Source organism: Mastacembelus armatus, chromosome 16 (assembly GCF_900324485.2).
Source record: "Mastacembelus armatus chromosome 16, fMasArm1.2, whole genome shotgun sequence".
Lineage (NCBI taxonomy): Eukaryota > Metazoa > Chordata > Actinopteri > Synbranchiformes > Mastacembelidae > Mastacembelus > Mastacembelus armatus.
The window spans coordinates 5,669,863-5,685,909 of record NC_046648.1 but is presented as its reverse complement, the minus strand read 5'-3'; the positions used below and the strand labels follow the sequence as shown (position 1 = coordinate 5,685,909).

The following is a 16,047-nucleotide window of genomic DNA, read 5'->3' as shown; positions in this document are numbered from 1 at the left end:
CATTTGTGGTCTTCATGTATAATAAACCGTGGAAGTGGTATTCAAATTCACATCTGTTACTTTCAATTGATGTTGCAACTGACTACAGGAAACAGAAATGTCTGGCAATACATAGAAATAAGACAGGCTTTTCTATTTTGTCACTTAAAATATTTATTCTTTAAAAATTCCAAAAAAAAAGCCTAATTATTTTGAATTAAGAAGTTGCTCTCCAAACCCAAGTCAGTCCAGTTCAGCATCATTCAGCTCAATCCACAGACATCACAGACATCCAGGTGTCAGGTCTTCTTTAAATAATCTCAAATTTAATAACTGCTGTAACAACTGAATTTCCCCTAGGGGGTTAATAAAGTACTTCTCCTTCTTCTTCTTCTTCTTCTACTGTTGTCTCCTGGATGGACAGTACTGTTCATGATCTTTAGGTTATGTTTGGTGGTTGTAGGACGTTGGATATGAACAGAACAAGTCCTGGTCTTACTAGGTTCCTACGGCTCTGTAGCAGTTGTTTCAGTGAGGACATATGCCTGGTGTGTGGATGACTTCCATTTCCTGACAGAACAGACAAAAACACTGTGATTTACATTACTTAAGTTATTTTTTCATGAGTTAATAATGTATTCATGTACAGTATGTAACACTGTATGTAAGCCAAACCTAGTGCCTGTAGCACCTGTGAGGATTCCTGATGATGAAATATAATGAGCTGAAGCAAAGCGCTCACCTTGTCATGAGAAAGACAGCTATGGCAATAATAGCCAGGAGGACACCGACGGTCACTCCGATAAGCACCACTCTACCTCCTGCAGAGTCAGATGGGGTCATTGCTGCAGTGGACAAATAAATAGGAAGAGGTCAGGCAGTGTTTTATATACAATGCATGTGAATGCACAGAACCTGGACCCAAAAAGTGATGTAGCCGGCTTGTATTTCAATTACATACAATAGATAAAGACAAGTACAGTAGGTTGTAGATGCATGTATCAGAAGGCTGATTCAAAATCACAGATGAGTGTCTGTGCCATCACTACAGTATGGTGTAAATAAAAATTGTAATACAAACATTATGTGAAAAACAGTCTCTTCATTCACCTACTGACCTGAGAGTGTTACAGAGTAAGTCTGTGATCCGTGTCTGTTGCGTGCTACACAGCAGTACTGCCCATGACCCTCAGTAGTGACGTTGGTACTGCTGACAGTCAGGCCTCTTCCTGTGGCTGTAGCCAGGGATTGCCTTGCTTGATAAAAGCTTTTGTCTGCTGTAGGGAGACATGCTGCTCCTTGGTACCAGGAGTATGTGTGGACAGGTGGGTTGGCTTTACTGCTGCAGGTCAGAGTCACAAGATGCCCGTCCTGCAACTCGCCAGCGGGAGAGGTTGAGACAGTTGTGTTTTGAGGTGAATCTATACATGAGAGAGGTCAAAGGTCAGTGATGCCAACCTTCAAGCCCTTGTAGATTCAAGACACTGACTGTTTTTACCCACAAAAGTGTCCTGAAATGTCTCAACATATTTCCAGCCAAACTTTACATAAAAGACAGAACAAACTGATAGGTTAGGAATAAATGAATGACTTTGTAAACTAAAGCTGTTAGATTTCAGTCTTGACGACTGAAGACTCACACATGAATCATTTTACATTAGTATGAATTTAGAGCAGGATTAAACTTCACTTACACTGTACGTCAATGACAAGCATTGTTGAGTCCTGCACTATATCACCAGTCTGTATCTGACAGTAGTAGCTGCCAGAGTCATTAGGTGTAACTTCACTGATGTTCCACACCAGTCCAGTGTGTCTTGGAGTGGTGCTTGCCTTCTTGTACCATCTGAAAATGGCTGCTGGACTGGCTGCAGGGCTGCAACAGGACAGATGTAAGGCTGCACCCTCAGTGATGTCACTGGAGGGACTCGCTGACACTGTGACTGTAGTAGGGGAGTCTGGAGAAAAGGCATGAGCTTGTATTACTTATGGTATGCAAGATTGTTTCCATAAAATACATCATTTATGATATCAACTTTGCAAAACCACTCAACTGTTTGACCCTGTCATTTTGGTAGCCCTACAGGTGAACAAATCACAAAGCATGACACAGCATGGTTAAGAATGTTTTTATGGTGGATAATAAAAACACTATCATGTCCCAACACTAGTCATCCTGCCCTACACTGTTCTACAAACTCTAATACCTCAAATTACAAACACTAATTTGGTTAGAAATTGGCCTTCGATGTAATCAAACTGGTTATTTTGTCACGCTAAGTCTAAAGGATATCTTGCAGAGGAAGTGGTTTGTACTTGGCATGTAAGATGTGTAATAGTGCTACAACATCAATGCTGGTCATCAGGTTTACAAAAAACAGAAACACTCTCAGTTCCACATTTGTTTCTTAGACAATAATATTGACCAGCCAACCAGTCAGTCGATGTGGCAATAACTGAGACAGACATTTCACATTTCCTTTGAAGCTTAGTAGCATCATCTATTGTTGATTGTGATGATATTAATGATGATGGTGATCATTATAATCAGTTGTAATAGTAAATCAATAATCCCACCTGCCACCAGCAGCTGTAGGCCTCTCTGTTCAGGCATCTTCTCTGTTGGATGATTGGTGATCAGGTAAAACACGTAGGTTCCACTGTCTGACCTTTTCAGATCAGAAATCCTCAAAGAGCAGTTTTTAGTTCCTGTTTGACCCAGGTACTGCACCCTGTTCTGGTAGGATGGATCTGGGAAAATACCAGCACTGTGGAACACATACCTGACACAGACAGACGGACAGACTTAGATACTTAACTCTGTTGCTCTGTGGCTTTCTTCCTGGTCTGGTCTTGTGTGTGTTTCTGTGTGTATTAAACAGTACCTTGGAGTAATACAGCGACTGTCTTCGAGACACCACATCTCAGACAAAGCTTTGTATTGTTGTCCTTCCCCTCCTCCATCCTAGCAGAGAATAAGCAGAACTCTATAATCTCTGTTATGTTAACTTGACTCTATATGTTGAACCTACTCCCAAGACCTGGAGTGGAGCTTGTAATAACTGGTTAGCATTAATCAACTAGCTGCACCTGCTGACATCCATTCATTCTCATTAGCCCTTGCAGAAAAAGTCTTCAGGTTAGCGACACACAGCAGGACATACACCATCAGCTAACAATGGCTCCTTTATCGAATTACCTGCTGGAACCGACCCCCTTCCCTTGTGTCATCGGAACCTTTTGGGTAGTCATAGGAACAAGGGAGAACCACAGAGGAACCAATCACAGCACAGATTGGACTGTCAGGCAGATGAACTGACCAATCACCAAGAATTCCTGAAGAGCATTGAATTTTTGTTAATAATGATAAAAGAGCTACCACACTTCCAGATGGGGGAAACAGCTCAATAATTAGTCCCCTGTGATGTTACAGAACAAATCTGTGAAAATAAGATCTTTTTCATGGCAAAACCTAATTTTGTCCAGTCAGTGAGGGAAATACAAACAGATGTTCGCAGTACATTATATGGATGGATCATGAATGCTGCAGATACTTCTTTACATCCTCCTACCTTTCAGAAAGAGTGTGAGGAGCAGCCAGCAGCTCTGCATCAGGCTTTCATCCATCTTCTGCTCTTTCTGCCGTGGCTCTTGCTTGTTGCTGCTGTGGCCTCTTTCTTTTTCTTTCTCCTTTGCGCTCCTCACCTCTCCTCTGTAACAGTCTGCTTCTCTTCTTTCCACTGTGATAAGTGTTGTGTGTGCTTCTCTTTTTCCAGTGGTAACACTCATAGATCAGATAGTTCAGCTTCTCTTTTATTTTCTCCACTGACAAGGAAGTGCTCTTTTATGTCAGTAAGGGAACTTCTAGAAATAAATAAGTGGTGGCCTGGAAACACTGTGACTTTGCTGACTCTGATACAGTTGATGCATCTGAGGCATCACCTGCCTGTCAGTCCCTGAAGGGTGTGTACTGTCACGGTGTGTTCACCTGTGCAGGTCTGCAGCTTCAGCTCTCGTGGCCCTTTCGTCCACTCAAAAACGTAACATGACGTCACTCGTGCCCCTGCGCAGCAGACCGCGCACAGCACGAGCTCAGAAACAAACTGCGGACAAACTTTGATTCAGTTTCTCTCAACTTTTCCAAATGTTTTGCTCTTTTCTAGTAGAAGCGGACGCAGGTGGCTTTGGTTGATTAAAAAACACGTTAAACTGTCGCTGGAAAAGTTGCCGTCGTTTGTTTCTCTGGGGTCAGTAACCTGTGAAGAAGAGAGCAGAAGATTTACTGACAACTGGGATTTTTCTGTCGTGGCAGTTATCTGTGGTTTCAAGCGCCTCAAGAAAAACAAAATAAAGGACAAGGACAAGGTTCCACCTGCTTAAAGAGACGACAGGTGAGTCACTTTCTGGAAGGCGACTTTAAGAGGATTATTAAGGGTATTTCACCAATGTAGTTTTAAACTAACTCTAGCGTATTTAGCCTATTTTGGTTTCATTACTTTATACTGAAAAAGGTTTCATGAAACAAGTACCTGCTTGCTTCTTCTTTGGTCTTTGCTAACCATCTCTGCTCCAATTAACTCTTACTAGTCTTTAACTGGCCTAAAGGCCAAATATTAGTAAAGAGATACAATACTAGTTATTAGAGACTGTAGTTAACATATTCATCCAGCAGCTTGGGAGATAAAACATTTCTAAAAATAAATGCTAAATATACACCTAAGCTCTCTCTACTATAACTGGCATAACATTTGTTGATGGTTAATGAGGCTAAAATCCAGTTGTCTGTGCTTACATGTATGCTTCACATGAAAAGATTAAAAAAATCCAGGTCAGGTCAGTATATGAAGGAATTTATCACATTGGCTTAAAGCATGTATTTGCTCAAATGTCAATGTTTTCACTCAGACATGATTAGTTACACGTGACAACTTGTCAGTAAATCTGGTTATCCAGACGGGTCAGCCCTTCATTGGGTGGGTCTAGTGTGTGTGTGTGTGTGTTTGTATGTATGTATACACTTATGTATGTCTTCTTTTATATCGTAATTTTTATTGTAAATGTTATTTAATTGTAATCTTACATGTGTAAAATAAGCTACAATATGACATTTGACACTTATTACTACTTAAGCAGGCTAAAGGGACTGTTGAGGGCTCAGACCACCTGCCCTGAGTCACCAAGGGGAAAAAGAAGGAAGAAAGGAAGGACAGATCATTAAATACTGTTGCCCTCTACTTCCCACTGTACACAGATGTATGCTGAGAAAGTTGTTACGGAGGGGAAGATGGGTGAGTGCACATACGCTGTTGTTCTTGCTCCCTTTTCTGCCTACCCCTTTCTGCTGCCACACACACACACACACACACACACACACACACACACACACACACACACACACACACACACACACACACACACACACACACACATACACATACACGCATATAAAAATGCTGTGCTGGTCACACTACAGCTCCTGCTGCCTGTTCTGTGTATTTCGGACCAGACATCAGTCCACTTGCCAGTTAACCATTAACAGGTTTTCTCATAGCTGGATGGTTGTATCTGTGATTTTCACTGGATTTATTTTTTTAGTCTGTCTTTTAGCTTGGAAAACATTTCCCTGTACTGGTTGTAATATTCATCCACTAGGTTAGGTTATTAAGGTCCTAACCCAAATAAAAGTGTGATTGTCACATTGATAACTGTTACACCCAATCACACTTATAAGCTCATTATATTTACAGAAATAACAGCACACTCTCCTGCCATCACAAACAACTTACTGTAGCCACATCACTACAAGCATGAAGATCTCCTACCTCACTCCAGTACATTCCCATCAGCAGCAGAGAAACCCAAGATTAAATGGAAACCAGAAAATCCACATCTCTCTACTCGTTACTTCATGTTAGCAGTGTATTGTTCAAGTGTTGACCAACTGTCTTCCAGCTTTATGACTTCTATTGAGTTTCCTGCAAATTATACAGAGCTTTTATAGAAGGACAGATAAGATTACAGGCTGTAATTCGTTGTTGCTAGAAAGCTAAAAAACAGTGAATTTCTGTTGGTGGTGTGTTCAGAAATATGTTGATCACATCTTCCTGTGGTGTCTTGAAAGTCCATGGCTAGTTTTTGATACAAAAATTCAAATGTAAAAACCTAATAGAGACAGTACTGCAAATTTACTCTTTACATGTTTTTACCCTGGTAGAGAATGGTATGACTGCTTACCTTATGTTGCAGGGGCAAATCGTGTGCCAGTATATTAAATCCAGTTGTTCAGTAGTGGAGATATCATCATTTTCATCAATATGTCTCCCTGTCTTCTTGTGCTTGCTTTGTATGTCTTCACATGGCCAAACAGACATTTGCTTTTAAAGTTTCTTTTGAGTGGAGTCAGTCCACCCAGATGCAGTGAATCATGCTGTGCCTTTTGTGTGTGTACAGTAATTACAAGGAAGCCCCTGTCTAGTCAAGGAGTGGTGCATATGATGTGCTTTATTTTAGGTCTGTGAACACAGATATGCTCACAAACACTTCCTGACCCCAGGGAGGATTATTTTTCTAATCAAGCTAGTATTTGGAGTTGAGTATGATTGTGTGTATTTTTACTTGCCTACCATGACAACCTCCACTAGTATGAGCCATGCATCTGCTCTGTCTTCATGTCTGTTTGTGTGAGGTCTCCTTTAAGACAAACATGACGACAACTTTGTTATTGATGAAATCATGACGGCTACTGATATTGCATCTTAACAGATCCATCTGCTGATGAAGCTGTGTGATACACTTTAAATCTCTGGAAACTATAAGTTGTTAGTTTATTAGTTTAGACTTAAAGTTTTTCATAGAGCAGTAGACTACTTTGGGACTTCTCAGAAGTCAGTGACTAAGAAGTCATTGACTTTTGAGAAGTCAGAAGAACATTATTTCTCAATGGAAAACCATCTGTGGTGCTATTTTGTAAGCATACTGTATTAGCCATATACCTCAGGTGTATTTCACAAAACTGGGTCTTATTATTGAATGTACACATGTGTCTGTGTGTTTTTGTCTCAGTTTTGGTGTGGGCGTGTACAGCCACATATCTCATCTGGTACACAGCTGCTACAGAGGGAAGTTGTAACATGAAATGCCAGGAGTATCCCACCCAACATCCCTCAGAAAGTTTTCCACCATGCTGCCTTTGGTCGGTCATGTGACTCAGGGTTGGGGCCAGAAATAATCCAAAATAAAGTCAGTGTACACACAGTCTGTGTGGATGAGTCATATACTGTAAGGGTAATTCATTCTTGCCTCTCATGCCAGCCTTATTTATCAGCATGGCAACAAACCATAACAATAAACTATCCTTTCTGTGTAAATGTTGACTTCATTGCAAAGTATTCCTGATTCAGATCAGTGTGGCACTATTGCACTTTTGTCTGTTGTAGATTTCATTTTATTGTATTTTGGTGTCTCAGAGAGACTATTGTTTGTGCTGTACTTTGTTTGTGCTCACATTAGTACTCACTGTGTTTGTACTTTGTTCATTGCTTTTGATTTTTTTAAACAAATAGACTGCACGGAACAAGAGCAGTTATGTGAGTTGATAGAAAAACATGTTGGAGTTGTTGGTGTTGGTCAGTAACATCTAATGCAAACTATAACATTCATCAGTGTTTGCGATACAACAATTGACCAACATTTAAAATTTCAGCATACCCATCAACACATTTCAGAGGAGCCCATAGAGCACGCATGCATGCAGTCACACACTTAGACACAGGAGAAGTTGGTCTCAGGTAGAAAAGAACACAATAGAGTTCTTGTTCTCTCTGGCAGGGTTACTGGGAAGAGCGCTGTGTTGGGGGGAAGAGAGCAGTTTGGGAACAATGTGGATGGGCAGCACCAGGGTAGGTACAGAAGCTGAGGTGTTGAGGAAACTTAGGGGATTTCCTGGAAAATACTATCTGAAACAATGTGTTGATTTAAAAAAAAAAACACTGGGTGTCATATAGTGATCAGCTGTTCAGTCCTTTTTGTTTTTTCAGGTTTTCCCTTTACAGCTTGATTATTTGTCTCTCTCTGGATCCGCATTGTTAAATATAAGTTTCAAATTTGGTACTATTACAATGCTAACTGGACGTTTCGATGGGAGGAGAAGGCAGATGCACAAAGGTTGGAAAAGAAAATATGAAGCACAGAAAGGGGAACAGAGAAAGTAGAGACAAGTACAGATGGACGCAAGAAAAAATAAGGAGTTTTTATTGAATTTCAAACCTAGTCAAAGTGCAGGTATGGTCATGGAGAGACTGTGATGTTGAGGTACAGAGCCAGATGTGAAGCCATAGCAGAGAGGAAAGTGGGGGTCACTGGTCTGGCAGGTCTACACAGCTGATGTTTTTCTTGATAGCAATGAATAAATTCAGCAACTGTGGGGCCGAATAGCGTCAGTGGTTCTCTACATTACTGGTTTCCTTGTTGGTCTTTGAGTTGCTTAGTTCAGCAGGCTAAGACACAGGAGTATGGAGTTTACAAATATGATAGAGAAACTGATTTTGGGTTTTGAACTGTGCAGGATTGTTGCTGTTGTATATGCATTCCAGCAGGCCCTTTTCTTTCCAACTAAAAACATAAAACTGCTTCCTTACTGATGTACAACTCAAAAACAGAGGCAACAGATAACATGGTGAAACACTGTCATGTGTAGCATTTTGACCATGTCTAATCAGTCTAAGGGTGGAACTCTTGCCGCCTGCCTGTGTCTGAACTGATGCTCTAACTTTTATGGTAATAAAAACAATGATGACTAAATGTTGATGTACAGTGTTTGGCGACATGGAGTAAAATGATAAGTATTTAGTTATAAGGGGCATGTTTGGTAGGCTGGCAGGCAGTTTATATACAAAGAAGCTTTTTGTATGTTCAGTAAATTGCTGTGGAATTCAGAACACTCCCTCGTGCACGTTTCGCTTAATGCATAAAAAAAGATGGAATAAAATATTAGTGGACCTTTTTTACAGCAGATTGTCAAAGCAGGAAACAAGAGGCAGAATGAATAATATTAATTAGAGCTCTATACTCTGTAGCAATACAAATGTCCTAGTAGGCCCTGACAATGATCCAGCATGCACAATACCGGCATCCTGGAACTGGTGCACATGAAGGAATGAAAAATGTGCATTAACTCTTAGCTGTGGGTGAAGTTGTCAGCTCAGATATGGCACCATATCAAAGTTTGGCACTATATCTAAGTTTGTTCTTGCTTTTTGGACAAATACTAGACTTTAGACTATTGATCTAATTTGTGTCATTTGTACTTATCAGTCTGTGCCAGGGAATGTGCTGTATGCTCTTGCTTTTTGGGGTAGTGAGCTGAAAACAGTAATTTTGCTGCTGTTTATTGTAGGGTGGCTGAAGAGAGCGAACGAGCCCAAATGAAATATTAGGAGTCTGAACTTTTGTGTTACTTTGTCAGATATCTGCATGTTTATAATAATGTCAACAACATAGTTAACTTTTGTTTACTGTTGTGATATTTCTTTGATTTTCTCACCATCTGTGTTTGTTGGCATGTTATGTAATGTTAAAGGCTTGAGTCCTGCTATATGTGTACACCAGCATATTTGCATTCATGTATATGTGTGACTGTGTATACATAATGCCTTGTGGGTCTGCGTACACTTATGCAAATGTGTGTTTCTGCAGGGAGCAGGGGAATCTCTCTGACCTGTGTGTTGACCCCCTGCCGGGTGATCGGTGTCTGTGTGACACTGATGACCTTAGGAGCTGTTGGAGCAGCTGTCTGGGCCGTAGGTCAGACCACATGCTCATACACACATACATTTCTTAGATATATGGTGACGATAACCTTGATAACTGTTATCATACAGCGCATTAACACTAACAAAGGCCTGCTTTTCTTTGTTACCCTGCTGTAGTTACTTATTGTACAATGGAGGAAGACATGGAACTATATGACGGTGAGTACAAGATGATGTGCTGATGGTTTCAGATTCAAAGGTTTCTAATACCTACTATAGTCTTAAATCAAATTGTATAATAAACAAGTGTTAGTTTCGGTTGTCTACAGAATAGCTGCAAGTTCTGTGGAAACAGTATCTTTTGTACCAGAAACATAAAAAAATGTTCACAGAATGTTTTGCTGTGGGCCAAGAAACACAGATTCATTTTGCTGTGAATGCAGGATTTTCTTCAACATTAAAGAGGCTAATGCTGCGTTGACAAAGCTCATTTCAGAAGACAAGAACAAGTGAAAGAAAGTTTCATCTATAGTCTGACTGTTTTAGGTCACATGTTGCTGTCAGTCAGCTGTCTGTGGACTGATTAAAATTTACACCAATAATCATAGCAAGTTAGAAAAGACAACAAATATATATATAGCAGGTAAACAGCCGTGTGTAGTATTCAATCAACAATCTTGTGTTGAAAGTAGACTGATATCCCCTGTAGTTCAGGTCAATTCTGCTGACCAACATCTCAGAGTATTTGACTCTGCCCAGAGGAGGTGGCGCCAGGTGTGTTCCTCCTCAGCCAATGAACTGCTTGCTAGCATCAGCTGTGAAGAAGTGGGCTTTGTCAGGTGAGATGTCCATACATTTCTATCTCTGTCTTTCATAGAGCGCTGTGCACTAATGTGCATCTGTGTTTCAGTGTGGTGAACTACTCGGTCACATCAGTGCCAGAGGCCAGTGGGGATGGTGGAGAGTTCTTCTGTGTCAGACCTGAGGAGCTCAGCTACGGCAAGAAAATCAAAGACTCATTGTTCCCATGGTAACAAACACCTGTCTGTTTGTTCTTGCACACATCTCACAGCAATCTAACCTTCGACTTCACTGTCCTCTCTGTTGTTCTTGCTGCTGTTACTAACTCTGTTTTTGTTTCAGTGACTGTGAGAGCAGGGAGGTTCTCACACTGTTATGCCAAGGTAAGATGTGAACACTGATCTAAACTTGTTCAGTTTGACACACTGGCACACCTTTCTCACATGCTGGGCTTGTAATCTTTCCATACACTCATGTATATATTATTTTATTGCTCCAATTTTCTATTCTTTCATTCACTCATTCACTTTCTCCTGCTTATATTTTCTTTCAATGACAGCAGGCAGAGGCATTACCCTTTCTGTTCCTCTTTGTAAATCTTTCCTTCCTCCTGTTTCCTTGGCAGACTGCGGCAGGCGTAGTTTTGCAGCAGACCGTATAGTTGGTGGCGTGGATGCCAGGCAGGGCAGCTGGCCTTGGCAGGTTAGCTTGCAATATGATGGAGTGCATCAGTGTGGAGGATCCATCATCTCAAACCGCTGGGTTGTCTCTGCAGCTCACTGCTTCCCTGAGTGAGTAAGCTGGATTTTATGCAGAAATAATTACTAGGACACTGGTTGGTTGATGATTTTTATGAGTTATACTAACAGCAAAAACATAGGTCCATACTCTGCATGCAAGCTCTTATCAAAATGCTGGTATTTTTGTTCATTATTTTTCCTGTGTGAATGTGCCTCATTTTCAACACAGCTCATTTTTATACAGATTTAGCATGTAGTGTTGAATACAGGGATTATTTGATTATTCTGGTATGAACATGTCAGCCATGTTGTATATGTGTAGATGCTTGCCTGTCTGTGTGGAGAGCTGAATAAGCTTAGAATGGGGAAAAAAAATTGTGAGACATCATTGTGTCTTTCTCTTTCACTCTTTCCATGCTAGACGTTACCGATTTGTTAACCGCTGGCGTGTGCTGCTGGGCTCCATCTATAATAAACCAGTCAATGCCAACGTGGCTGAGGTGAAGACCATTGTTTACCACAGCAGTTACCTGCCCTTTGTGGATGCTAACATTGATGACAACAGCAGGGACATTGCTGTTCTGGCCCTCACCCAACCACTCACTTTCAATGGTAGGACCCACAATGACACGTCAGGCATGTATGTATGTATTCTGAGATTCATCTACTGTCACCTGAGTATTTAATTGGATGATGAAAATCGTTAGAGGGATAGAGAAAAGAGGGTGCAGAGAGGCAGTCATTATGACACTTTTCCTTTTGTCCTGATGGTTAGACTCAACAGAACAGGGGTTCATTTAGCCAACATAATTAATTAACACTGAACAGGATACAACCGGCAGTTCCTCTCGTCTCTGAGGCTTTTGTTCTGTCCTGGATTCTCTGGACTCCTTTAATAAAAGATCTTCACTAATCTGTGGGCTGTGGTAGTTCTTACTAGAGTTGTCTGTCCGTAATGTTACTGTAATCAAGCAGAATGATGAGGAGAAATAAAGTGTGACTTATACCAGCACAGTTGTGTCCTGTCATGCAGTAGAAGGAAGTTGTAGTAAAAACTCTAAAAACAATGTTGCGTCTGACATCTAGAGTTTGGCATTCAGATTTACAACCTGGAGAGAAAACAAAAGAAGTAAAGGATAATCTAAGGTTAAATGCATGTTTCTGTGTATTTCCCAGAGACACAGAAAAAGCCAAAGTCTTTCAGCTTGAATCTTCTTCTGTAGTTTTTTTATTATGTTGACCGGTTGAACTCACCTATTTTAAAAATATTTCATCCATTGATTCAGTCTTGACATTATCTAATAAAATTAGTTTTCTCCATGTACAGATGACAGTGAAAACAAATCTCTCATACATCATAACTGGGGTTACAACAGGCAGGAGCAAATATGAATTTAGATGAAACTTGGCTGAACTCTGCAGTCTCTTCACTTACTTCTTCACTACTTCTTCTCTTACTACTCTTCACTTGTGAGGAGATTTTAGGCACTTCAGCTGTTTTATATTCTTATTACATCAGGTATCTGACTCATTCCAGGCTCACTGCGTGGGACAACAAGCGCATAAAGAGCCCACTACTTTCAGAGGCAAGAAGAACTGGAAGTCCTGCAGCACATAGTTTGTCCCCCACAGAGCCCTAGTCTGGGCAGTGTGGAGTCAGTCTGGGATCATATTAAGAAACAGAAACACTGGGACAGCCTGAATTTACAGAAGAACTGCAGCAGCTTCTCCAAGGTGCTGCAAAGTACCAGGAGAAACTGTGTGCAGGTCAAACCAAAGAGAACTGCTGCTGGTTTAAGGTCAAAGGACAGTGCTGAAAATACTGATTAGATTTAAGTTTGATTCCTTTTACTAAACTTTGTATAAAGTTAATTGATAAATGTAAGACTATGAATGTAATTTATATTAAAGCATCCCCTCTGTATTGTCCTGTATACTGTATAAGAGCTGCTCCAGGCCTGTCACTGAAGGCTGATGATGAATTGAGGTGTCATTTGACTCAATGCAGCTGAATAGACATGACCTTTTTGACCTTCACAGTTGCTTATCATGATTCAAGTATTATAATTATGTGTTTGTTTCAAAGGTAGATTTTATTTCACCTTTATTTCACCTTTTGTGTTTCTGTCTTGAGACATGTTGTAGTGCATTTTATTATGTTGTTGTTCAGGTGATGGCTGTATGTTTTATGAAGTAGTATGATGTACAGACGTCTGCTTATATCTTAATACATATGTTTGTGTGTAGAATACATCCAGCCTATTTGCCTGCCAGCATATGGTCAAAGACTGATAGATGGACAGATGGGTACAGTAACAGGCTGGGGAAACGTTGGATACTATGGTGAGTCTGCATTTCGTTACAGTTGTGTTGCGTTGTGTTTACTGGACTACACTGTTTATATACTTTGACTTTTTATTGAAAATTGTGCTTCCTGGTGGTTGTTTTTGTCTTTAAACATATGAATATGCTTAATGTGTTGTTACATTGAAATTTGTCATGTGCAGGTCATCTGGCAGATGTCCTCCAAGAAGCAAATGTCCCCATCATTAGTGACAGTGTCTGTAACGCTCCTGATTACTACGACAACCAGATCACCACCAGTATGTTCTGTGCTGGTTATGAGAAGGGAGGCACCGATGCCTGCCAGGTGAGAGTGCGTCTGTGCCTGCACGTTTGTGTTTAGGTTTTTTTAATAGGAAACTCTAAATGTCCCTATGTGTGTGTCTAATGGTGAGTCTGCTGTGTGTTTTCTTGCTATTGGTGTATGACTGTAATCTGGCACTGTATGGGTCCAGTGCATGTACCAGTTTGTTTTAAACTTGAATTTCTGTTTATGATTGCCTTGAATGGGCACTTACAGTGTGTGTGTAAACTGCTATCTTGATGTGTGGTTTCAGGGAGACAGTGGTGGTCCTTTTGTGGCAGAGGACTGCTTGTCTAAGGCCATTCGGTATCGTCTGCTGGGAGTGGTGAGCTGGGGAACAGGCTGCGCTATGTCGAAGAAACCTGGTGTCTACACTAGAGTGTCCCGGTTTCTACCCTGGATATCTACTGCCATGAGGGTGAGAGACCAGATATTTTGTGTTTTATTTTATTATTTTACTGTACTACTTGTTTTTTTATTGTTCTATCATAATACTATAATGACAACCAAGAAAATGCAGGTACTAGTACCTCTGCTGCTGCAGAACACTTTATCATTTTATCATGAAGAAATGATAACTGAAAGAAAAGGTAACTGAATATAGATTGACAGCAGTACACAGACTAGTTCTAGTGTAGTGGTTGGAATGACTGTGCCTGCTCTCAGTAAAGCCTCTAACATTATTGATCAGGACATCTGCGCAGTTATTTGTTATTTATCATGACTCATAAGCTCCGTTCATGTGTTAGGTTGTGTGTCCTATGTGCAATCACTGTATGTGGATTTGGTGTCAGATCTGTGATTCTCAGAGAGTCTGGAACCATCTGTTATTTTTTTTTTTTTTTTTTTGTGGCATTGTGTCTCTCCAGAACTATCACAATTCACCAGGGGTCCACAAAATGGCTCGGACATGAGATTCCTGCTCCCATGTTTCTTCTTTTTCTGCTTTCGGATGACAGTATGAACAGATTCTGTGGATGGGAATGTGGAGTGTTACAACAGGGGAGATGAATGGCTGTGATGCACCCCTTGTATCACAATTCCAGATTCACCTTTTACCTAAAACCTTTTACTGAGGATTTAGCCACTTGTACTATCTGGGACTGTTAAATTTATGGCAATATCTTACTCCCTTATATAGATATCCTTTGTGTTGGCAGATAAACACAGACAGTTTCCTTTTAAAGAAGCATACGGTTTTAATAAGCAAAGCATTATCGAACTTAGCTGACTTTAATATGAAGTTATGAAGATGTTATCATGGTAAATATTGATTAAAAGCCAAACGTGAATAATATCAGAATCACTTTACTGGATATGGACAGTTTTATCAAATATTCTTGTAGGATTACTATTTCTCCTCTTGTATTTTGGAATGACAGCAGAAAATGTGTTAGAAATAACCATTATGAGCCAAAAAACAATAAGATGAAGTAAAACTTGGTAAAGCTTAAGTTTATCTTAAGCATCCCAGATGTAATGTCAAATGTCCTTACACAAAGATATATTAGTTCTTTATCTAAAGATTTAATCCTAATAAAGAGTTAAACCTGTTTTTTCAGAAATGAACAAGCAACAACGATTTGTAATGAATGCAATCTTCTTGTGCAACTTCCACATTGTAGCATTTTTACATTCACAATCACAAATTAAGGCCAATCAGTTTTAGTATGAAAAATGACAGAACCGATCAAACTGTTTACACAATAGAGATTTCATTTTCTAATTAAACTCTTCGTGTGATGCATGCTGTTTTTCATAAAACAATATTCATAAAAACTATTTTACCAAATTTCAGTGTTTATGATAAACTGCTGAATCAGTATTTTGTTGTTGTTTTGTAAATATTAGTCAATATCTTGTCAGTGTAGATGTTTTTGTCAGACATGTTACAGATCTAAATGATCTATAGGTCTTAAAGCAGAGTGCAATAACAACATAAATCATGTTCTCATAAAATTTTAACCCTTACTGGCACTGATCCTTAGCTTTTAACTAAACAGAATTTAATGTAATTTGAACAAATCTGATTCTGATATCACTTAAAATCATATGATTTATTTACTAGTCACTGCCAGTCCCTCCATTCAAATGCAACTGTTTGTACATTTATCGGAAGAGATTTTGTAAA

At 39.9% G+C, this 16,047-nt stretch overlaps 2 protein-coding genes across 4 annotated transcripts; one reads left to right on the top strand and one right to left on the bottom strand.

The window, feature by feature from the left end:
* Nucleotides 1-194: 194 nt before the first annotated feature.
* Nucleotides 195-4,099, bottom strand: LOC113122308 (V-set and immunoglobulin domain-containing protein 2). Its single transcript, XM_026293557.2, has 8 exons — nt 3,552-4,099; nt 3,179-3,315; nt 2,865-2,944; nt 2,557-2,762; nt 1,674-1,937; nt 1,098-1,400; nt 722-824; nt 195-549 (listed from the first exon to the last, which is right to left on the bottom strand). The coding sequence occupies exons 1-8, from the start codon at nt 3,766-3,768 to the stop codon at nt 486-488; spliced, it is 1,374 nt and encodes a 457-aa protein (XP_026149342.1). The 5' UTR covers nt 3,769-4,099; the 3' UTR covers nt 195-485.
* hpn (hepsin) lies at nt 4,048-16,034 on the top strand. 3 transcript variants are annotated; one of them, XM_026293560.2, is made up of 13 exons: nt 4,048-4,370; nt 5,231-5,267; nt 9,673-9,780; nt 9,906-9,947; nt 10,438-10,567; nt 10,639-10,758; nt 10,872-10,912; nt 11,155-11,320; nt 11,691-11,881; nt 13,517-13,612; nt 13,777-13,919; nt 14,170-14,334; nt 14,786-16,034. In XM_026293560.2, the coding sequence occupies exons 2-13, from the start codon at nt 5,231-5,233 to the stop codon at nt 14,828-14,830; spliced, it is 1,284 nt and encodes a 427-aa protein (XP_026149345.1). In that variant the 5' UTR covers nt 4,048-4,370; the 3' UTR covers nt 14,831-16,034. The 3 variants fall into 3 exon arrangements, with proteins under 3 accessions (XP_026149345.1, XP_026149344.1, XP_026149343.1); XM_026293559.2 differs by having other exon boundaries at nt 5,113-5,267; XM_026293558.2 differs by having other exon boundaries at nt 5,110-5,267.
* Nucleotides 16,035-16,047: the final 13 nt, after the last annotated feature.